Source organism: Dipodomys spectabilis, unplaced genomic scaffold (assembly GCF_019054845.1).
Source record: "Dipodomys spectabilis isolate Male_0828 unplaced genomic scaffold, ASM1905484v1 ptg000273l, whole genome shotgun sequence".
Taxonomy (NCBI): domain Eukaryota; kingdom Metazoa; phylum Chordata; class Mammalia; order Rodentia; family Heteromyidae; genus Dipodomys; species Dipodomys spectabilis.
In genome coordinates this window covers 4109718-4132902 of record NW_024870950.1, presented here as the reverse complement: position 1 = coordinate 4132902, position 23185 = coordinate 4109718, and the positions used below count along the sequence as shown (strand labels likewise).

General features: G+C 56.8%; 3 protein-coding genes across 3 annotated transcripts; 2 read left to right on the top strand and 1 right to left on the bottom strand.

The window, feature by feature from the left end:
- Positions 1-3338: 3338 nt before the first annotated feature.
- Positions 3339-7504, bottom strand: LOC122126162 (chymotrypsinogen B). The gene is made up of 7 exons (XM_042700778.1): positions 7412-7504; positions 5541-5644; positions 5380-5459; positions 5202-5280; positions 4873-5053; positions 3892-4025; positions 3339-3563 (listed from the first exon to the last, which is right to left on the bottom strand). Exons 1-7 carry the CDS (start codon positions 7461-7463, stop codon positions 3402-3404), a joined length of 792 nt encoding a protein of 263 aa, XP_042556712.1. The 5' UTR covers positions 7464-7504; the 3' UTR covers positions 3339-3401.
- Positions 7505-12841: 5337 nt separating this feature from the next.
- Positions 12842-15709, top strand: LOC122126211 (chymotrypsinogen B-like). The gene is made up of 8 exons (XM_042700869.1): positions 12842-12949; positions 13846-13929; positions 14071-14174; positions 14271-14347; positions 14427-14505; positions 14614-14791; positions 14882-15015; positions 15478-15709. Exons 1-8 carry the CDS (start codon positions 12886-12888, stop codon positions 15637-15639), a joined length of 882 nt encoding a protein of 293 aa, XP_042556803.1. The 5' UTR covers positions 12842-12885; the 3' UTR covers positions 15640-15709.
- A 4300-nt stretch (positions 15710-20009) lies between these two features.
- Positions 20010-22737, top strand: LOC122126210 (chymotrypsinogen B-like). The gene is made up of 8 exons (XM_042700868.1): positions 20010-20173; positions 20861-20944; positions 21089-21192; positions 21288-21367; positions 21454-21532; positions 21641-21824; positions 21915-22048; positions 22504-22737. The coding sequence occupies exons 1-8, from the start codon at positions 20110-20112 to the stop codon at positions 22663-22665; spliced, it is 891 nt and encodes a 296-aa protein (XP_042556802.1). The 5' UTR covers positions 20010-20109; the 3' UTR covers positions 22666-22737.
- Positions 22738-23185: the final 448 nt, after the last annotated feature.

The window sequence follows — 23185 nt, the reverse complement described above, 5'->3', positions numbered from 1 at the left end:
GTAGGATAATTATTCACAGCCAGTTAACATTAGCAGCCCGCAGTGGCATGACTCATTTTCGACTGAGTTCACAATCTCCCAGAAATAAAGGGCAACAACCACAGAGGAGCTAATTTGAGAAGACGTGCATGCGCCTGATAAATCTTCAACATAGACAAACCAAAACAGATTGCTCGACACTGGTGGCTCAGCCTATAATTCTTAACTACTCGGGATACTAAGAGCCTAGAAATCACTTTGAATCCAGTGGAGCCATAGAAGTCTGAGATCCTGTAGGCAGGATCTCACAGAGAGAGGCTGGCGGTGTAGCTCAAATGATAGAGCACCCGCCACACAACCACACAAGCAAGCTAAAGGTTCATGAGACTACATCTCAACCAATAGCTGGACAAAGTTGTTCATTGCCATCATCCCAGATACATAGAAGCCTAGGGGGAGGAAGAGGGTCTAAGTAAGACAGCTGTGCACAAAGCTAGACTCCACTGTTAAAGCAAAAGGGAGTTGGGGTGCCGCTCAATGGTGGAGTCCGTGCTAGCAGGGTGAGGCTCTGAGTTTAAACTTCAATGTGAAACATAGCTAAAATATTTATTAAATATAGAGATAGGGCTGGGAAGGTGGCTCAGTGGTAGAGCGCTTGCTTTGCATGCTCGAGGCCCTGGGTTCAATTCCTCAGCACCACATAAGCAAAAAGAAAAAAGCTGGAAGTGGTGCTGTGGCTCAAGTGGTAGAGCGCTAGCCTTGAGCTGAAGAGCTGAGGGACAGCGCCCAGGCCCAGAGTTCAGGCCCCATGACTGGACCCAAAAATATATATATAGAGAGATAATAATGTATTGGGGTAAATACATGAAAACATTTACCTATTTTGCCTATTTTTTTCCTGGTTTGACAGTGATGGATTAGAACAAATGGGCTCTGCAGTTTTTATGTAGACCACCAGGTGGCAGTCTTAGCTCAGGACTGCCTGTGGTACCAGGCCCCAGACCCAGAGGTATGTCAGCCCTGTGTGTGTTTTAGACTGTTTGAAAGTGGTTCTCTCCCCCTGAGCTGGGAATTAAAGGACTAAATGCTTACTGTTGTTTTTTCTTTATCTAGTGTTAGGGATGGAACACTGATAAGTGTTTTTTTTTTTTCTTTTGGTCATGGGGATTGAATTCTGGGCCTGGGCACTGTCCCTCAGCTCTTCAGCTCAAGGCTAGCGCTCTACCAGTTGAGCCACAGTGCCATTTCCGGCTTTTTCTGCTTATGTGGTGCTGAGGAATTGAACCCAGGGCCTTATGCATGCAAGGCAAGTGCTCTACCACTGAGCCACCTTCCCAGCCCAGTTATTTCTTCTTTTTTTTTTTTTTTTTAGCTCTGGGCCTGGGCGCTGTCCCTCAGCTCTTCAGCTCAAGGCTAGCGCTACTACTTAAGTCACAGTATCACTTACAAGTGCTCTTAAATAATAACTAGTGAAGCTGAGCGCCAATGGCTCACACCTGTAATGCTAGCTGCTCAGGAGGCTGAGATCTAAGAATCAAGGTTCAAAGCCAGCCCGGGCAGGAAAGACTGTGAGACTTATCTCCATTAAACCACTCAGAAAACTGGAAGTGGTACTGTGGCTCAAGTGATAGAGCCCTAGCCTTGAGCTGAAAAGCTGAGGGACAGCGCCCAGGCCCAGAGTTCAAGCCACATGATTGGAAAAAAAAAAAAAGCAACTAGTAAACAATCCAGTAGCCTACTAAAATGATAAGAATAATTCATTTATGCAAGGTTGACTCAATCTGAGAAGCTCAATGTAATAATAGAATCAAGGAAGAAAATTGATCATCTCAATTAATGTAAAAGGCTCTTAGCCAAAATCCACCAGCATTTCTTGAAAAAAAAGTGCTCAGGGGGCTGGGAAGGTAGCTCAGTGGTAGAGTGCTTCCCTTGCATGCATGAGGCTGTAGGTTCAATTCCTCAGCACCACATAAGCAGAAAAAGCTGGAAATGGTACTGTGGCTCAAGTGGTAGAGTGTTAGCCTTGAGCTGAAGAGCTGAGGGACAGCGCCCAGGCCCAGAGTTTGGGCCCTACAACTGACAAAAAAAAAAATAAGTAAATTAAATAAATAGTGCTCAGAAGCGGGTGCTGGTGGCTCACTCCTGTATCCTAGCTACTCAGCAGACTGAGATCCCAGTTCAAAGCCAACCTGGGCAGACAAGCCCATGAGAATCTGATCTCCAATTAACCACCAAAAAGCCATAAGTGGAGCTGTGGCACTTAGTCTTGAGCAAAAAAGCTCAGGAACAGTTCCCAAGTCCTGAGTTCAAACCCTAGTACTGGCACCAAAAAAAACAAAAACACACACAAAAAAAAACAAAATCTCTTTAAACCTACAATTTAATGATCCTAAAACACAAAAACAAAATGAAGCGAGTCCCTGTTAGACGATGATAGGAACAAAATCATTATCTTAAAAATCGGGAAAGGAAAAAAAATGCTTTCAAAATTAGTGAAGAGCAAAATCTTCAGCCTGCCTGTGAGTAGTACCACTGGTATTTAAATTAGAGGTTGGTGGGGGGTAGGGGGCATTTGTGTGGAAGAGTTTGGCAATGGAAGTATTTGGGAGAATGAGAATGGAATACTAAAATTAAGATGCCACGTTTGCCATCTTTTAAAGAATTCAGTGCCCCGCTGCACAGCAGCGCCCCCTGCTGGCTGTAAAAGGGTAGAAGGTGACCAAAGGCAGCCTCTGATCCAGATCCAACTCAGCCATGGCAGAAAGGGCAGAAGAGGGGAGGGTAGAGTGGAGCCGCTGGCAGGTGCTGGCTTGGGGATTTCCAAGCTGGACTGCTGGTGCAAGGCGTGGGGTCTGAGGCTCACCTGGGGCTCTTGGCTGAGGGATGCTAAGGTAGAGCAGGGTGCCTGGACCGTGTGCCTAGAAGGCTGACTTGGGGCTAACTACAGAGCTTGCTGAAGGATTATTGCCTTCCAAAAAGTTCCATGGGTCAAGTTGGCTTTAGCAGGTAGGGCCTGAATTCAGGTCTGGGGTGAAGATAGGAAGCTAAGCTTCCTAGGAAAGATTCTCGAGACCTGCAGCCTGGGAATGACATTTTTTTTGGGAGAGGGCAATCCTGGGGCTTGAACTCGGGGCCTGGGCCCTGTTCTTGAGCTTTTGCTGAAGGCTAGTGCTCTACTACTTGAGCCACAGTGCCACTTCTGGCTTTTTTGTGTGGTTCATGTGGTACTGAGGAATTGAACCCAGGGCTTCATGCATGCTAGGCAAGCACTCTACCACTAAGCCACAGTCCCAGCCCTGGGAACCACAACTCAATAGCTTGGGCCCCAGATTTTTTGGGCCACACCAAGAGACACAGGAGGCATTTCTAAATAGATGGTTTTTATTGAAGCTTCTCGGAGTGGGGGAGGAGGAGCCACGGACTCAGTTGGCCGCCAGGATCTGCTGCACCCAGGGCATGAGCTCAGTGACCCGTGAATACACGGCGGGGGTGGAGGTGGAGCAGGTGCCGCTGCCCCAGGACACGATGCCCACCAGGGTCCAGGCCCCGTCCTTCTGACACACCAGGGGGCCGCCGGAGTCGCCCTGCGGGGGGAGGGGAGAGGACTCCTCAGGACCTAGGACATCCTGCAGAGCGCAGGGAGGGCGTGGAGCACTGACAAACGTGGGCCCAGGGACCCGATGTGGGGTCAGTGGCCAGCTCTGCTGTCTACCCTACGGGGACCTGGCCAGTGGCCCTCTCTAAGCCTGGCTGTGGTCTCTGCCCTGCGCAGCCCAGCACCAGGCTGGGACAACTGGTCTCCCTCCCCAGTGAGTGGGGAGGAGTGGGGTCAGGGAGCCCAGGCCTCTGGGGGGCGCTGTGGAGATGACCAGGGGAGGGCCAGCCGAGGGTGGGTGGGGCATGCGACCATACCATGCAGGAGGAGACACCACTGGCGCCTGCGCAGATCATAGAGTTCTTGATCTTGGCGCCCCAGAACTTCTTGCATTCGGTGGTGGACAGGAGGGGCAGGGTGGCCTGCTGCAGCTTTTCGGGGGTCTTGGTGGCTGCAGGGACAGAGGACGGGGTCAAGGCCCCTCTTATTCAGCCCTCCCACCCCCAGTGGAGAAGAGATCAGACCATGCCCGGGGACACCCAACTGTCAGGTCCGCCCCCGGGCAGGGTACACTGTACCCACACCTGTTCCCGCAGCCCAGCCCCTCGGCCTCTGTGTGGAGCCGGGCCTGGGGTGGGGGGGAGGCGTGGAGAGGGGAAAGGTCAATGGAGACCAGCCTCCTCCCTCCTTCCCTTTCTGTCTCCATCTGTTAGTGAACAGAAAGCTAGAGGCCCCCTGAGAGAATCCAGATCGGGAAGAAAATGAGGTGCAAGAAGGTGAGCTGGGCCCCACTTAGGTGCCAAATCAGATGGACCCCTGGGCTTAGGGGTGTGCGACCCCCTGGTCCTTCCTGAGGGGGAGACTCCGCCCTGTAGCTGTGCCATCGGAAGGCCTTCCTGTGGCGATTCTGTCCTTAGTCACTCTCGTTTTTCTTTCTTTTTAAATCAGAGCTGGGAATCAGATGGTCAGCAAGTGGGCAGGACAAGTTGACCCCCTGGTGCTGGAAGAGATGCCACTGCTCCTGGCACACGCCATCATCCCAATGGATCTGGTGGTGGACAAGTACTGTGCCACCAACTTTACATCCTGGACCTTTGGGATTTTTTTCCCCTAAGACAAAGACTTCCTAAGTAGCCCAGGCTGATCTAGAACTGTGCTCCTTCTGCTTGTGCCTCTCTGGTGTTGAGATTCAAGGCCTGGGCCATCACGCCCCACTTCATTTTTAAGAACGTTGAGATTCAGACCAGGCAGCCCAGCCCAACGACCAGCCGGGCTCAGGAAAGGCGGCCGCTGCTTACCGCTGTGCTTGGTCTTTCCCCAGCCTGTGGTGACGCACTGGGTCCCGGCCGGGAAGTCTTCGTCCTCGCTGGGCAGGCACACCGCCGACACGGTGCTGGACAAGCGGGCGGGTGTGGCCAGCTTCAGCAGCGCGATGTCATTCTGGATGGTGAAGAAGTTGAACTTGGGGTTCTTGAAAACCTGTGGGTGAGGACCAGAGCCCCAGGTTAGGTCGTGTGTGTCTCTGGGGGCCAAGCTCCTTTCCTGAGGCCAGCCCTAGCTCCACGTGTCCCGTGCCTGCTCCCCAACTTCTGGGCTGAGAGCCTGGGTGGGGAGCAGGCCCGAATACCTTTGCGATCTTCAGGACCTGGATGTCCTCCTGGTCGGAGCCCTGGTCAAATTCCCCAGCCACCACGAGGTCGGACGTCCTGGGCATCGAGACGGGAAGGGGGGGTGAGGGGGGGCCTGCTCCCCTCCCCGACCCCCAATGAGCTGCACGCGGAGCCCCCAGGCTGCCCGGGACTCACTTGACCCCACAGTGGGCAGCGGTGACCACCCAGTCCTCGCTGATCAGGGAGCCCCCGCAGAAGTGGAAGCCATTTGATTGCTGGGGAGGAAGCAGGGGTCAGTCACATCCCCACTTAGCACCCCACGCTGACCGCCCCCCTTCCCAGGAGCTCGCCCTCACCTGCAGGGACACCTGCCAGGGCCAGGAGCCAGGGACAGCGTCCTCCCCGTTGACGATCCTGGACAGGCCACTGAGCACCGGGTGGATGGCCGGCACCCCGCAGCCTGGTGGGAGGATTGGGGTGAAGGATGGCTGTCACTCAGAACCACCACTGCAGAATTCCCGGTCCTACCTCAGACTAGCTCAGCACCGCCCCCCCCCCCCCCCCCGTAATGATGGGCCACTTCTTCTAGAAGCTTCCCCTGGCTTCCCTCTGCCCTCGAGACTCAAGGCCATCCCACTCACAGCCCGCAGACCCCCGTCATCCTGGGACGCAGAGAAACATGGCCGTCCCCAGCCAGGCCTGCTTCCCAGCTGGCCATTTCTTGGACAGTTCTAATCTTAGGAGTTGTTTGTTGTGTAAAGTCTTGGTGACTTGTTCATTTAATAAAACAAGACTTTGATTTCACAGCATAAAACCAATAGTGAACCAAGCGAGGCAGTGACCTGCGCATGCCCAGGACGCTTGCTGACTCAGCAAGCTCTCCTCCCACGCGGTCTTCACAATTGGGCAGCAGGGGTGAGGGGCAGCCCCGCCACTTCCGGGGTCCCTCTCCCCTGCTCCAGGCTCCTCACTGAAAACTGGTGTTGCCAAATGGAGCATTGTTTTTATAATAGCAAAATATAAAATAGTAGTGCATTCACACTCCCAAGCACACTCAAGCAACATGGATAACGCTAATAAGACGTGAGTGGAAAACAGTGGGAAACTGCAGACGCGGAGAGAAGCGTGGGTAGATGGATTTATAAATGTGAAGTATATTTGTATAAACAGAGTAGAAATGACATTTAGTGAGCTCAGAACAGGGAAGAGGGCTTTTGTGCTGCGGTCCCCAGATCTCAGCCTCCTGAGTAGCTAAGATTACAGGCGTGAGCCCCTGGCACCCAGCTTCATAGAGACTTTTATGCCTGGGCTGGCTTTGATCCTTAGATCTCAGCCTCCTGAGTAACTAGATTACAGGTGTGAGCCACCAGCGTCTGGCTTCTTTCCTTCTTTTAAAAAATAGAACATGGGCTGGGAAGGTGGCTCAGTGGTAGAGTGCTTAAACCACATAAGCAGAAAAGAAAAGCTGGAAGTGGCGCTGTGGCTCAAGTGGTAGAGCGCCAGCCTTGAGCTGAAGAGCTGAGGGACAGCGCCCAGGCCCAGAGTTCAAGCCCCACGACTGGACCCCCCCCAAAAAAAAAAATATAGAACACAAGCCGAGTGCAGGTGGCTCACGCCTGTAATCCTAGCTACTCAGGAGACTGAGATCTGATGATCACGGTTCAAAGCCAGCCCTGGCAGGAAAGTCCATGAGACTCTTGTCTCGAATAAACCACTCAGAAAACCGGAAGTGGTGCTACGGTTCAAGTGGTAGAGTGCTCGACTTGAGCTGAAGAGCTGAGGGACAGCATCCAGGCCCAGAGTTCAAGCCCCACGACCAACAACAAAAAGAATAGAACACAAAATGCTTAGCAGGTGGTCAGCACACACACACACACACACACACACACACACACACACACACACACACACACACAGTCCTGGATCCTGGATGAAGATCTTGGGGAAACCTGCCCCCACTATTCTTACCCTGCCTGCAGTTCCCAACCTCAGACACTTTGGGAACCACTGACCAGGCTCTTCCATGCTCAGAGCAGGGCCTGCAGGCTCAGAAAGTCCTAGAAGGCCTCCTGTCATCTCTGGCAGCCTGTGGCAGGTGATGCCCCAGGAGGCAGGGAAAGGGGCTCAGCTCCCACTCAGGACGGGGGCTGTCGGCTCCTCTGATGGGGCCTGGCTTGGGGGTGTGGGGTCCACAGGGCCCAGCCTCTCCCCAGATGCCAACACTCACCAAAGGCAGCCTCCACAAGGGCAAAGCAGGACAGAAGCCACAGGAATGCCATGGTGTTGTGGTCAGGGAGAATGAGTTGTACCTGCTCTGGGACCCTTTTTATGTCCCAGTGTGTCCCCCAAACCCTGCCCCATTCCTTCTGGCTCTAGCCAACCAGAAAGGCCAAGAGCCACCCTCCCTGTTCCCCAGAGGCCTTGGGAGATAAGTGGCTGCCAGGCCTATAACACCTCAGCCCCCTGGGAAAAGAGCAGCTGCTTGGCCATACCACCAAGCGCAAACACTGGCCACACCCAGCACCCCAGGGTACGGTGGGCCAGGCTGGGCCGGGCCCAGGGTTCCAGCCTGACCCAGTCTTGCTCAGGCAGCCTTCGATGGGCATGGGGTGGGCGACCCAGCTTCCTAGAGCCACAGGAGGGTTTTCAGCTCCTGGTTAAAGGTAATCCCACTGCAGGGTGCCAAGGCACCCAGCTGCTGGTGGCTAGGAGCCCCAGAATTCTTCCTGGTGTCGGCTCAGGATCACGAAGGCAGGCTGCAGGTTTTCTGTAAAAAATGGAGTCAATCTCAAAGCAAAGGTCGCTCAGGCATTGATGATTATCCAGAGCATTGCTGTGCTTTCGTACAAAGCGGAAGTTCCTTATCCACTGGCGCTGTGACTCCAGCCACAAGCTGACGCAGAGAACGCACTCCTTCCACATTCCCTCCATCACTGCGGCCCCATGAAACAAGATGGGTGTGTGGGGTACGCTGGCAGGAAGTGGAGGCCCAGGGAATTCTCTGCCCAAGGTCCCTCCACTCCCGTAGTCAGACACTGCTCCAGGCAGAGACCCCAGCACACAGAGGGACCCTGGCGCTGGTGACAGATGTGGACACCAAACCAAGAGAATACACACAATGAAGCACAGGCAGCGTATGGATAGCCACAGCAGGGTGTGCTTCTCCACTTCTCCACTAGAGGCGCTGTGAGCCCCCTGGGGCCAGGCCCTTGACAGAGCCACTGAAGGGGAGCCAGGTCTCCATCAAAGGCTCTGGGCTGGAAAAGCGTCCCAGCGAGCAGAGCCGAGACACTGGGCTTGTTAAAACACAACTGTTGCGTGTGGTACACATACACAATGGGATTTTACTTGTCCATTAGAAAGAATAAGATCCTGTCATTTGTAGGGAAATGGATGGACCTAGAGCAGCGTTTAGTGAGGTAAGCCAAGCTCAGAGACACAGGGCGCCTGTATCCCTTACATGTGGAGGCTAGATCTAAAATATCACCGGACCTCAACTCTGTACAGAACTCAAGGCATTTGCACACGGACGAAAGGAGGGTACCAGTAGCAGAGGGACCCAAAGGTATAATTCTCCTGAACATACAAAATATTATTTAGCCAAACAAATTCCAGGATATGAAAACATGGGTTATTTTATGGTGGTGGTGGTGGTGGTGTTTGGGATGGGGTGGGCTTTTCCCCTCCTTCCTTCCTGCCTTCTTGCCTTCCTGCCTTCCTGCCTTCCTGCCTTCCTGCCTTCCTTCCCCACCCCCCTCTCTCTTTTTGGTCATGGGCTTGAACTCTAGGCCTGGGCACTGTCCTTCAGCCCTTTAGCTCAAGGTGAGTGCTCTACCACTTGAACCACAGCACCACTTCCAGTTTTCTGGTGGTTAATTGGAGATAAGAGTCTTAAGGACTTTCCTGCCTGTGTTGACTTTGAATCGTGATCCTCAGCTCTCAGCCTCCTTTGTAGCTAGGATTACAGGTGTGTACCACTGGTGCCCTGCTTTCCTGTTTTGTAAGGGAAAACAAGGAGGGGTGTAGAAAGGGAGGGAGGAAGGGTGAAGAAATGCGATCATGGGGGGCTGGGAAGATGGCTCAGTGGTAGAGCGCTTGTCTTGCATGCATGAGGCCCTGGGTTCGATTCCTCAGCACCACATAAGCAAAAAGAAAAAAGCTGGAAGTGGCGCTGTGGCTCAAGTGGTAGAGCGCTAGCCTTGAGCTGAAGAGCTGAGGGACAGTGCCCAGACCCAGAGTTCAGGCCCCACGACCGGACCCAAAAAAAAGAATTAACTCAGAAATGCGATCATGGTATTCATGATTCAGTGGAAAACAAGTTCTGCCACTTGTAGGAGGGACGGGAGGGGCAAGCTAGGGAAAGGGAAGGAGGGGAGACTCACTTAGGAGATGGTAACCTTAATAATATATAAAGTTATATTTTTAAAAACAAACACTCGGAGCTGTGGCTCAAAGCAAAACACTAGCCTTGAGCAAACGAGCTCAGAGACAGCACCCAGGCCCTGAGTTCAAGCCCCATGACCAACCGACCAGCCAACCAACACCCTGATGTTGCCGCATGCTGCTGGCTCATTTGTATCATTGGACCTCCTCGGGAGGCTGAGCTCTGAGGACACTCTTAGGTTGAGCTGGGACGCGGTGCTCGGTCCCTCCCATGGCCCCCAGGGGAGTGGAGCACCTGCGGGCAGTGGAACAGCCCTCTCCAGCTGTGTGGGTTCCCACAGCTCAGCCCTGCGCCAGCCAGCTGGGGGTTCCCATGGCCACACGTCATGGAGGGAGCGAGGGGCAGGGCCACCGCCTCCGCACCTGCCGCTTCAGTAACAGACCCACAGCACCTGCCCCGCCGCGCATTCCGCCTGACGGCAGCCCTGACTTCACTCCTCTCCCCACAGGGGCCTCCGAAGGGACCTAGACGCCAGTGCTTGCAGCGGCCTCTTCACCTCCTCCAGAGACGCCTGGCTGTTCCCAAAGTTGCCTTTCCTCCTCCCTCCCTCCCTCCCGCCCTCCCTCCCTTCCTTCCATTTTCCCTCTTTCTTCCTACTCCCTTTCTTTCTTTCTTTCTTTTCTTTTTCTTTCTTTCTTCTTTCTCTTCCTTCCTTCCTTCCTTCCTCCCTTCCATTCCCCCCTTTTTCTTCCTCACTCCCTTGCTACTTTCTTCCTTCTTTCCTTTCTTCTCCACTGCCCCCCCCCCCCAGTCCCATTATACAGGTACCTAGAGCCTCTTGCCCTCACTTGGCTGTTTTGCTGAAGGCTGATGCTCAACCAATTGAAACACAGCTCCAAATCTTGCTTTTTTGCATGTTCATTGCAGTCTTGCCACCATTCCTGCCCTGGCTAGCTACAAACCTTCATCCTCCCCTCTCAGTCTCCTCAGTACCCGGTATTGGTAATGTCCCCTTAAGAGTAGGCCTCCTGGTCTTGCTGTCCATGATAAGAAATAAATTATTATAACCGAGAGTGAGGGAATGGTGATCTTTCCAAAAAGAAAGGTGATCTTTACTTGACATGTAACTAAACGCTCAGCACATCACCTCTACAATAAAAATTAAAAAATATAACTTCATAGCTGGTGGTGATGTATGTTTGATCTTTTTTCACTTGTTTTTATTTTATTTTTTGCTTGCTTGTTTGTTTGCCAGGCTTGGGGCTTGAATTCGGGATCAGGGCACTGTACCAAGGCCAGTGTTCTACAACTTTGAACTACAATGTCATTTCTGGTTTTCTGGTAGTTAATTGGAGATAGGAATCTCACAAACTTTCCTGCCTGGGCTGGCTTTGAACCACGATACACAGATCTCAACAGCCTGAGTAGCTAGGATTCTAGGCATAAGTGAACAGAGCCTGGCTTATATTTGATCTTTCTTTCTTTTTTCTTTTTTTTTTTTTTTCTGGTCGTGGGACTTGAACTCTGGGCCTGGGTGCTGTCCCTCAGCTCTTCAGCTCAGCTCAAGGTGAGTGCTCTACCACTTGAGCCACAGCACCACTTCCAGTTTTCTGGTGGTTAATTGGAGATAAGAGTTTCTTGACTACTTTTCTGCCCAGGCTGGCTTTGAACTGTGGCGGAGTGGATGGGGTAAGAAATTGACTAGGTAGGGAGGAAAGGGATGGCAAGGGAAAAACAATGGAGGGGGTAACAATGCTTGATAGGAAATGGACTCATTACCTTGTCCATGTAACTGTAACCCCTCTGTACAGTATCTTTACAATAAAAAATAGATATTTTAAAAAAATCCCACTCCTTCCTGCAGTGCAGGCTTGCTACATGGGGGGCTGGTGAACTTGGTCTCTTCCAGGAGGGGCCTGGTGAGCGCGGCTTACACGTTGAGCTCACTCGTGCCGAGTGGCTTCATTCAGGCAGGACACCGAGTGTTCAGTGCTCTGCTTTCCTGCCTAACACATGTGGCCCACTCTCTGTCCTTAGACCATCTTCTCAAATGAGCCAAGGCCAGGGAACAGACAAGGAGTTCCAGTAAGACAACTGTCCCCGGGCTCTGGTGGCTCACACCTCTAATCCCAGCTAATCAGGAGCCTGAGCTCTGAGGATCAGGGTTTGAAGCCGCAGGGCAAGAAAGTCTGTGAGACTCTTATATCTCCAACTAACTACTAAAAAGCCACAAGTCGGGCTATGGCTCAAGGAGTAGAATGCTAGCTTTGGGCAAAACAGAACAAAACAAAACGTAGAGACAGTGCCCAGTGTCCAGTCCTCCAGGCCAAGTCTCAGAATTGGAACCAAAAATATGAAAAGAAAAAAAAAGAAAAACAAAAAGAAACATCAGGAAAGGTGAACGGCACAAGGCTGCGCCACTGTCTGATGCTAAAACCTGTGCTCCAACCAGCACATTGTCACCATGAAGGGACTTTAAAAGCAGTCAGGGGAGATCAAGCCCGTCACCACGGGGGCGCTCATCCTGCACCTGACAGCAACCCAGATCACTCCCAGTTCCACAACTGCCAGGAAGCAACCCACCCGGTCAAGCAAAGCAAGAACCAGGTATCCCTGCACCCCTGCAATCACCTGATCCAGACTCATCAGCAATTACAGGTGGATATAACACTTACGGGGTGATAAAACAATCATCAGGTGATATAACAAGACCCCCTGGCTGGTCCAGGCACCGCGCTGGGCCCAGGATGCCATGTGCCACAGGGGGAGGGAAGCTGCTTAGCACAGGAGCACATGGCCCTTCCAGCTGCTCTGCCCACACCCACATGGCTACAACACACCTGGAGCGGAGTCCTCTCTAAGCCTTCTGGGCCTCCAGCCTCAGCACCTGCCCCCACACCAGGCCTCCTGCCTGAGCCTCTGCCTGAAACATGGAGGAGAGGCCTGCTCCTCCAGCTGCACAGGGCTTCTGGAAGAAACACAACAACTCTACTCCTCTAGACCACAGCCTCTACCAGTGTGGGGCTCAGCTGTGAGTCCATAGACTCAGCCTACCCGGGCAGCAGGGCTGTAGTTCACAGCTATGGGGCCAGGCTGCTGTTCAGCCGCGTCGTGGCCCTGAGCGCTTGGCCTGGAGCTCAGCCGTGGACGGCAGCTGTGTCCATCCCAGGCTCCCGCGCTGCCCTGCCTGGCACACGCTGCCCACTGGACACGCGCCCAGAAAAGGGCTTCTCCACTCAAGGTCTCAGATAACAGCGGGCGCCGTGGTATATAGCAGGAGCCCGGCAGGTAACACGCAGCTGTGTGGCGGCGGCACCATGCTGGGCCTCTGGCTCCTGGGCTGCTGGGCTGTCTTGGGCGCTGCCTTTGCTGGGCAGGAAGGTTGGTTCCCCTCACCCTGTTCTGCGCTCCGTGTAGCTGTGAGCGAGAGCGAGTCCCTGTCCTCTTCCCCCTCACTGGCCGCATCGCTGCAGGGGGGCGTTGGGAGAAAGACACAGGTCCCAGCTCCCCCTGCTCCCCAGACCCCCTGTACCCCGTGCGGGGCACAGGGACAGACTGAAAGGGCAGTGGCGGCTCGGCCCCCTCAGCCCTGCCTGCCCAAGCCTGACCGTTTGGCTTTGTTTTCTCCTTTTTTATGTTCATCCTTCAGGGCCTAGTCTCTGTCTCTGAGTTTTTTGTTTTTTGGTCAGCCGTGGGGCTTGAACTCTGGGCCTGGGCGCTGTTCCTCAGCTCTTCAGCTCAAATCTAGCGATCTACCACTTGAGCCACAGCGCCACTTCCAGCTTTTTCTGTTTATGTGGTGCTGAGGAATTGAACCCAGGGCCTCATGCATGGGAGGCAAGCACTCTACCACTGAGCCACCTTCCCAGCCCCTGGCTCTGAGTTGTTTTTACTAAAGGCCAGCACTCTACCACAGCTCCACTTTGGGCTTTTTTTGGTGGTTAATTGGAGAGTAGAGTCTCAAGGACTGTCTCCTCAGGCTGGCTTTGAACCATGATCGTCAGATCTCAGTCTGTTGAGTGTCTAGGATCACAGATGTGAGCACTAGAGGCTTGTCCTTTTACAGCTCTCTTAGTTCTCCTCTGTCCCCGGAATGGAGCAGCGCTTGGTCCGCTCATTTGTCACAGCCTCACACCAACTCTGGCAGGGTGGCGGCTGTGCCCCACTGTGCTGATGGGGAAACTGAGACTGAGCTGCGTGGCTGAACTAGGCAGCCATGGGTCCTGCTGACGGCCTCGCGGGCTGCATGTCTGTGTGTGTGTGTATTTGTCTGGAAGGGGAGCTGAGCGGGGCGCAAGAATCTGAGTTCTCTGACCAGGATCCTGCTCGCCTCACACTGATCTGCAAATGTGGGATACCAGGTTTGTGAGGGGGGGCAGGGTGTAGGGAAGGGAGGAGCCAACCAGGGTGCCCCAAAGGTGAGAGGAGACTGGAGGTGGGAGGGGGGGAGACCTGGCGGGGTCCCAGTGTCCACTTTGGCTGTCACCTCCTTGTGTCCCCAGGCTGCGGGATCCCCGCCATCCCTCCTGAGGTCAGTGGGCTGTCCAGGGTGGTCAATGGGGAGGACGCTGTCCCTGGCTCCTGGCCCTGGCAGGTATCCCTGCAGGTGAGAGGGGGTGCTGGGCACGGGGGCAGTGTGGGTGGCAGTCAGCATGGGGTGCTGTCCTGGTGGAATTGTGACAGTCCCCTTCTTCTTCCCCAGTATAAAGGCTTCCACTTCTGCGGTGGCGCCCTGATCAGCAAGGAATGGGTGGTCACTGCTGCCCACTGTGGGGTCACGTGAGTCCTGTGGGCTCTAGAGGGCAAAGGAGGGGATCAGCAACTCTCCCGTCTCACCCCTACTTGTCTCCATGCCTAGGCCAGGTGACAAGGTGGTGGCGGGGGCGTTTAACCTGGATTCTGATGAGGAGGACGTCCAGGTCTTGGACATTGCAGAGGTAGCCTGGCTTGCTGGACGGACCCCCAGGGAAGGAGTTGGTCCCCAGAATATCGCAGAGCCTGGGCTCCTCCTTGGGCCTCACTTGGGACTCTGGTCTCCTCCACAGGTGTTCCCGAATGAGAATTATTTCATTAATGGTACTGACGACATCGCGCTGCTGAAGCTGGCCACCCCGGCCTGCTTCACCGACACTGTGTCCGCCGTGTGCCTGGCCTGTGACGAGGCTGACTTCCCGCCAGGGACACCGTGCGTCATCACAGGCTGGGGCCAGACCCAATACGACGGTGAGCAGCTTGTCCGGGGGCTGGTGGGGGTGGGAGCTGCCAGGCTGGGCAGCGCCGTGGCACTGACCTCTCCCTCCGCTGCCCTTCCAGACCATCAAATAGCACCCACGTTGCAGCAGGCAGTGCTGCCCCTCGTGTCCACTCCCGACTGTCAGGAGATCTGGGGTGATGATGTCACAGATGACATGATCTGCGCCGGAGGAAATGGCACCTCCCCTTGCATGGTGCGGCCTCCTGGGCTCTGCCCACACTGTCCCCCCCCCATCTCTAGACATGGCTGCCCGAGTACAGGGTGAGGGCTGAGGGGGGAGGGAGGCAGGTGCAGTGTCTCAGCTGCAATGGTGTCAGATCCCCGTGAGCGTGTGCGTGGCGGCTGCGGGAGGTGAGTCGCGCAGCCTGGACAGGGCCCAGGCAGAGCCGAGGCTGAGCCGCAGCCGCGCTGCCCCGCACAGCCCGCCCTCCCGCGCCTCCCTGCACGCACTCAGCTGCACTGACTTCTGTCACACAATGGCCCAGACTTCCAGAAAGTTCAACCCACAGCAGCTGCTGAAATCTCCCACAACCCACCCAGAAAGCAGGCAGAGGTGTCCTGGGGTCAGGCCATGGACTGGCCTCTGCGCGCCATGCGCAGGGGCCGGGCTGCCCGGGCTACAACAAAACCAGAGCCTGTTTCCCTCTCCCTGCAGGGCGACTCTGGCGGTGCCCTGGTGTGCAAGAAGGGGGGAGTGTGGACCCAGGTGGGCATCGTGTCCTGGGGCAGCGGCTTCTGCCCTGGGGACACTCCCGCTGTGTTCACCCGCATCACTGCAGTCCTGGATTGGGTGAAGCAGATCCTGAAGGAAAACTGAGCCACAGAGCCGCTCCCTGCTCCCTCCTGCCCTGCCTCCCACCAAACCTCAATAAACATTCATGAGTGTTGTCTGGCTTTGGTTTGGGGGCCACTGAGCTGGCCCAGACCGGGTTTGGGTGTCTCTGGGGAACCCCTTTGGTCCCTTTCCCATCATTTGGGCTCCAGCTCCCTGGAGGGTGGTCAGAAAAGCACAGGGAGGTGAAATGGGGGAAACATAGGTGTCAGGGTGTGGGTGTGTGGGCCAGGGCGGCCTGGCCTCCCCTCCAGCCCCAGCCTGGAGGCAGCAGCTGGCGGCCGCACGCATGCTCAGAGCGCTGCCATGGGAGCAGCAGGCGGTGAGGCGCGGCGCACGCACCTGTGGGTTTGGGGTTCTTCCCACGGTGGCAGCTCCACGGCTGCCTCCTTCCCAGGCCCCTGCAGAGCCCCAGCCCGAGACACACGGCCCCCTCAGCCCAAGGACGGGCCAGAGGGCTCTGTGCAGGGGCGGCAGCTCTGCTGAGAGGAGGCGCAGGCATCCAGGAGCCTGAGTAACCCTTCCCCCCCCTACCCCCCATGGCCCAGTGTAGGCCAATGAGGCCGGCAGGCTTAGGGAGGCCTAAGCCGTGCAGCCAGAAGGAAGCGTCTGGAACCTGCAGGCTGCTCCCAGGCTATCCCACGCCACAGCCAGGACGGTGATGTGCCAGTCACAGCCCTGCCCTCCTCCCAGCCAGGCCAAGCCTTCGTGCACGTGAGGACTGACCCACGAGCGAGTGCCTGGGGGTGCTCCTGCCCTCCCCCCAGCCCTGTTCCCCTCCCAGGAAGAGCCAGCCCACGGAGGTCAGGCGTCTGACCTTGGCTCTGGCCAGGATGCTGTGTGGGTGCTGCAGGTCACTTTGAGAGGGAGCAGGCCACAGCTGGGGCTCGGTCCTCACCCTCGGGGCCCGCAAGCACTTCCCCTGGCCTGGCTGGCTTTTTCCTTCTTCAAGTAGTACGTCGTCATTACACACGCTGACTGGTATCAAAAGCCAGCCTTGCAGCATGGTGCCAGCAGCCCCAGCCTGTACGCCTCGCCACTCACCAGCCTTAGACCTGTGGATTGTGCAGCAAAGCCAGCCTGGCCGGGAAGCCCACCAGACGCAAACTGCCAATTAACGACCCCTCAAACAGGAAGCCGAAGTCTGGAAGTGGAGATGTGACCCAAGTGGTGAAGCGCTAGCCTTGAGCCAAAGCAGCACAGGACAGCGACCAGGCCCGAGTCCCGGAAAGGGGAGGGGGGCAGAAATCAGCAATGCCTGCTCCTGCCTCGCTTGTGGGCCCTGCCCAGCCCGCCCGGTCCCTCCACTCGCCGCCCCACTGTCACAACTGTGTACAAAGCCTGGGCCGCGGACAGGGACCGCGGCACAGCTGGGCCGCCCAGCCTGCGGGAGGCTGGCCTCTCCCGGCCAGCTGCGGGTTCCCAGGGCCTCCTACAGCCGGGAGGGCAGGGGCGGGGCCACGGCGCGGGGGCGGGGCCACGGCGCGGGGCGGGGCCACGGCGCGGGGCGGGGCCGCGGGGCGGGGCCACGGCGCGGGGCGGGGCCGCGGGGCGGGGCCACGGCGCGGGGCGGGGCGGGGCCGCGGGGCGGGGCCACGGCGCGGGGCGGGGCCACGGCGCGGGGCGGGGCCACGGCGCGGGGCGGGGCCACGGCGCAGGGGCGGGGCCACAGCGTGGGGGCGCGGCCAGGTGAAGGGGTGGGTGATGGAGGGGCGGGGCCACGGCGCAGGGGCAGAGCCACTGCGTGGGGGCGCGGCCACGTAAAGGGGTGGGTGATGGAGGGGCGGGGCCACGGCGCAGGGGCGGGGCCACGGCGCGGGGGCGAGGCCACAGCGTGGGGGCGCGGCCAGGAGAAGGGGTGGGTGAGGGAGGGGTGGGGCCACGGGGCGCGGGGGCGGGGCCAATGCGCTGGGCGGGGCCACGTGAAGGGGTGGGTGAGGGAGGGGCGGGGCCAGGGCATGGGGCGGAGCCACACGGAGGGTTGTGGGTGAGGGAGGGGCGGGGACACTGTGTCTCGGGGGCGTGGTCAACGGAATGGGCGTGGCCACCGCTTGGCCCCTGTCCCTCCCATCCCAGGCCCTGGAGCACCTTCCCCAGGCTGCTCCTCACTCAGACCCTGCCCTCCCCCCACTCCCTGCTGCTGCTGCTGCTGCTGCTGCTGCTGCTGCTGCTGCTGCTGCTGCTGCTGCTGGTGCTGCTGCTGCTGCTGGGCTCTTGGCTCCTCCAGGGCCACTGGGGTCTCTGAAGTGGCCTCTTCCCTCCCCCGGAAATGCCTCGACCAATGTCAAAACTGAGATTTTTCTCAATAGTTTCTTTCCTTCTTCTTTTCCTTCCTCCTTTCCTTTCCCTTCTCCCATTCCTTCGTGGCTTCCTTCTTTCCTTTATTCCCATGTTTCTCCCTCGTTATCTGCTTTCCTCCTTTTTTCCTTCCTTCCTTTGTCCTTTCCTTTCTTGTGTGTCTGTGTGTGTGCACATACACAGACCCCGTCACCTCATTGGAATTTTCCACTCAAGGATGGTAACTCTACCACTTGAGCCACAGCTTCACTTCTGGCTTTTTTGCCCCCTATTTGGAAATAACAGTCTCTCAAGTCTCTCAGACATTCCTGCCCTGGCTGGCTTCAAACCTTGATCCTCACATGGCATTCTCCAGAGTATGTTGTGTTGTTTATGTCCCCTTAAAATTAGGCTTCATGAGCCGAACACCGGTGGCTCCTATCTGTCATCCTAGCTACTCAGGAGGCTGAGATCTGAAGATCATGGTTCAAAGCCATCCTGAGCAAGAAAGTCTGTCTGAGTCTTATCTCCAATTAACGACCAAAAGCTCAGAAGTGGCTCTGTGGTTGAAGTGGTAGAGTGCTAGCCTTGAGCTGGAGAGCCGAGGGACAGCGCCCAGGCCCAGAGTTCTCACCCCTCCCCCAAAAAAATAGACCTCTTGTCCTTGGTGTCAATAATACTAAATATGATTATTAGAACTTCTTAGCTGGTGGTGATGTATGTTTGGTCTTTAAAATCAAAATACTTTAAGCTGCAAGCTTGCTACATGGGGGAGTGGTATCCTTGGTCTTCCAGGAGGGACCTGGTGGGTGCTGCTTGACAGAAGGAACTCACTCCTGCATGGTTTCATTCAGACAGAACACCATGTGTTCAGTGCTCTGCTTTCCTGCCTAACACATGTGGCCCACTCTGTGTCCTTAGACCATCTTCTAAAATGAAGGCAAGTAGTTCAAGAAAAACAAACGCATCGGGACTCTGGTGACTAATGCCTGTGACTCTAGCTACTCAGGAGGCTGAGATCAGAGGATTGAAATTCTACACCAGCTCTGGCAGAAAAGTCCATGACATTCTTAGCTCCAATGAACTATTAAAAAGCCAGAAGTGAGGCAGTGGCTAAAATAGTAGGACACGAGACTTGAGGGGGGAAAAACAAATGAACAAACCATGTAGGTTCATTGTCCAGGGCTGGAATTCAAGCCCTCCAAGAAGAACAAAAATAGAAAATCAAGAAAGAGAAACAGATCAGAGCAAGTCAATGGCCCAAGGCCACAGTGCTGTCTGACACTGAAATTTGTGCTAGAAGCAGCACACTGGTCACCATGCAGGGAAATTAAAAGCAGCCAGAGGAGATCAAGCCCTGCTCGTCTAAGGGGCGCTGGTCCTGCACCTGGCAACCTCACCCAAAATGTTTCCCAGTTCCACAACTGCCAGGAAGCAACCCACCCGGTCAAGCAAAGCAAGAATCAGGTATCCCTGCACCCCTGCAATCACCTGATCCAGACTCATCAGCAATTACAGGTGGATATAACACTTACGGGGTGATAAAACAATCATCAGGTGATATAACAAGACCCCCTGGCTGGTCCAGGCACCGCGCTGGGCCCAGGATGCCATGTGCCACAGGGGAAGGGAAGCTGCTTAGCACAGGAGCACATGGCCCTTCCAGCTGCTCTGCCCACACCCACATGGCTACAACACACCTGGAGCAGAGTCCTCTCTAAGCCTTCTGGGCCTCCAGCCTCAGCACCTGCCCCCACACCAGGCCTCCCGCCCGAGCCTCTGCCTGAAACATGGAGGAGAGGCCTGCTCCTCCAGCTGCACAGGGCTTCTGGAAGAAACACAACAACTCTACTCCTCTAGACCACAGCCTCTACCAGTGTGGGGCTCAGCTGTGAGTCCATAGACTCAGCCTACCCGGGCAGCAGGGCTGTAGCTCACAGCTATGGGGCCAGGGCTGCTGTTCAGCCGCGTCGTGGCCCTGAGCGCTTGGCCTGGAGCTCAGCCGTGGACGGCAGCTGTGTCCATCCCAGGCTCCCGCGCTGCCCTGCCTGGCACACGCTGCCCACTGGACACGCGCCCAGAAAAGGGCTTCTCCACTCAAGGTCTCAGATAACAGCGGGCGCCGTGGTATATAGCAGGAGCCCGGCAGGTAACACGCAGCTGTGTGGCGGCGGCACCATGCTGGGCCTCTGGCTCCTGGGCTGCTGGGCTGTCTTGGGCGCTGCCTTTGCTGGGCAGGAAGGTTGGTTCCCCTCACCCCGTTCTGCGCTCCGTGTAGCTGTGAGCGAGAGCGAGTCCCTGTCCTCTTCCCCCTCACTGGCCTCACAGCTGCAGGGGGGCGTTGGGAGAAAGACACAGGTCCCAGCTCCCCCTGCTCCCCAGACCCCCTGTACCCCGTGCGGGGCACAGGGACAGACTGAAGGGGCAGTGGCGGCTCGGCCCCCTCACCCCTGCCTGCCCAAGCCTGAGGGGGGTTTATCTTGTTTTGTTTTGTTTTCCTTTTTTATATTCATCCTTCAGGGCCTAGCTTCTGTTTCTGAGGTTTTTTTTTTAAATCAAGTTTCTTTTTACTTCAGACTCTTTTGGTGGTTAATTGGAGAGTAGAGTCTCGAGGACTGTCTCCTCAGGCTGGCTTTGAACCATGATCGTCAGATCTCAGTCTGTTGAGTGTCTAGGATCACAGATGTGAGCACTAGAGGCTTGTCCTTTTACAGCTCTCTTAGTTCTCCTCTGTCCCCGGAATGGAGCAGCGCTTGGTCCGCTCATTTGTCACAGTCTCACACCAACTCTGGCAGGGTGGCGGCTGCGCCCCACTGTGCTGATGGGGAAACTGAGACTGAGCTGCGTGGCTGAACTAGGCAGCCATGGGTCCTGCTGACGGCCTCGCGGGCTGCATGTCTGTGTGTGTGTGTGTGTATTTGTCTGGAAGGGGAGCTGAGCGGGGCACAAGAATCTGAGTTCTCTGACCAGGATCCTGCTCGCCTCACACTGATCTGCAAATGTGGGATACCAGGTTTGTGGGGGGGCAGGGGGCAGGGCGAAGGGAAGGGAGGAGCCAGCCGGGATCCCCAAGGGTGAGAGGAAACTGGAGGAGGGAGGGGGGAGACCTGGCGGGGTCCCAGTGCCCACTTTGGCTGTCACCTCCTTGTGTCCCCAGGCTGCGGGATCCCTGCCATCCCCCCTGAGGTCAGTGGGCTGTCCAGGGTGGTCAATGGGGAGGACGCTGTCCCTGGCTCCTGGCCCTGGCAGGTGTCCCTGCAGGTGAGAGGGGGTGCTGGGCACGGGGGCAGTGTGGGTGGCAGTCAGCATGGGGTGCTGTCCTGGTGGAATTGTGACAGTCCCTTTTTCTTCCCCAGTATGAAGACAGCTTCCACTTCTGCGGTGGCGCCCTGATCAGCGAGGAATGGGTGGTCACTGCTGCCCACTGTGGGGTCATGTAAGGCTGACAGCCTGCGCTCTCTGTAGAGCAGAGGAGGGGAGCAGCCTCTCTCCCATCTCACCCCTACCTGTCTCCATGCCTAGGCCAGGTGACAAGGTGGTGGCGGGGGCGTTTAACCTGGATTCTGATGAGGAGGACGTCCAGGTCTTGGACGTTGCAGAGGTAGCCGGGCCTGCTGGACGGACCCCCAGGGAAGGATCTGGTCCCCAGAAGATTGCAGAGCCTGGGCTCCTCCTTGGGCCTCACTTGGGACTCTGGTCTCCTCCACAGGTGATCAGTAAACCTGGTAAAGTGTACAGTAATCCTGTACACAATGACATCGCGCTGCTGAAGCTGGCCACACCGGCCCGCTTCACCGACACTGTGTCCGCCGTGTGCCTGGCCTGTGACGAGGCTGACTTCCCGCCAGGGACACCGTGCGTCATCACAGGCTGGGGCCAGACCCAATACAACAGTGAGCAGCTTGTCCGGGGGCTGGTGGGGGTGGGAGCTGCCAGGCTGGGCAGCGCCATGGCACTGACCTCGCCCTCCACTGCCCTTCCAGACCATCAAAGAGCATCCACACTGCAGCAGGCAGTGCTGCCCCTCGTGTCCACTCCCGACTGTCAGAAGTACTGGGGTGCTGACATCACAGATGACATGATCTGCGCCGGAGGAAATGGCACCTCCCCTTGCATTGTGCGGCCTCCTGGGCTCTGCCCACACTGTACCCCCTCTCTAGACATGGCTGCCCGAGTACGGGGTGAGGGCTGAGGGGGAGGGAGGCAGGTGTAGTGTCTCAGCTGCGATGGTGTCAGATCCCCGTGAGCGTGTGCGTGGCGGCTGCGGGAGGTGAGCCGCGCAGCCTGGACAGGGCCCAGGCAGAGCCGAGGCTGAGCCGCAGCCGCGCTGCCCCGCACAGCCCGCCCTCCCGCGCCTCCCTGCACGCACTCAGCTGCACTGACTTCTGTCACACAATGGCCCAGACTTCCAGAAAGTTCAACCCACAGCAGCTGCTGAAATCTCCCACAACCCACCCAGAAAGCAGGCAGAGGTGTCCTGGGTCAGGCCATGGACTGGCCTCTGGGCGCATGCGCAGATGCCGGGCTGCCTGGGCTACAACAAAACCAGAGCCTGTTTCCCTCTCCCTGCAGGGCGACTCTGGCGGCCCCCTGGTGTGCAAGAAGGGGGGAGTGTGGACCCAGGTGGGCATCGTGTCCTGGGGCAGCGACTTCTGCTGTACGGACACTCCCGCTGTGTTCACCCGCATCACTGCAGTCCTGGATTGGGTGAAGCAGACCCTGAAGGAAAACTGAGCCACAGAGCTGCTCCCTGCTCCCTCCTGCCCTCCCCCGACCTCCAAGCTTCAATAAACCCACAAACATTCATCAATGTTGTCTGGTTTTGGTTTGGGGGCCACTGAGCTGAAGAAGACCCGGTGGTGGGGGGTCTCTTGGAGACCCCTCTAGTCCCCTTCCCATCAGGTGGCTGGTCAGAAGCACACAGGCACAGGAAATGGGGAAAAACATGGGTGGAAAGCTGTGGTGTTTGGGGCCAGGGCGGCCTGGCCTCCCCTCCCAGGCCCGGCCTGGAGGCAGCAGCTGGCGGCCGCACGCATGCTCAGAGCGCTGCCATGGGAGCAGCAGGCGGTGAGGCGCCACACACCCACCTGTGGGTTTGGGGTTCTTCCCACGGTGACACACGGCCGACCCCTCAGCCCAAGGACTGGCCAGAGGCCAACGCCAGGGCGTGCTCTGCGCGGTGTCTGCGATCGTGTGCAGGGGCGGCAGCTCTGCTGAGAGGAGGTGCAGGCATCCAGGAGCCTGCCCCCCCCCC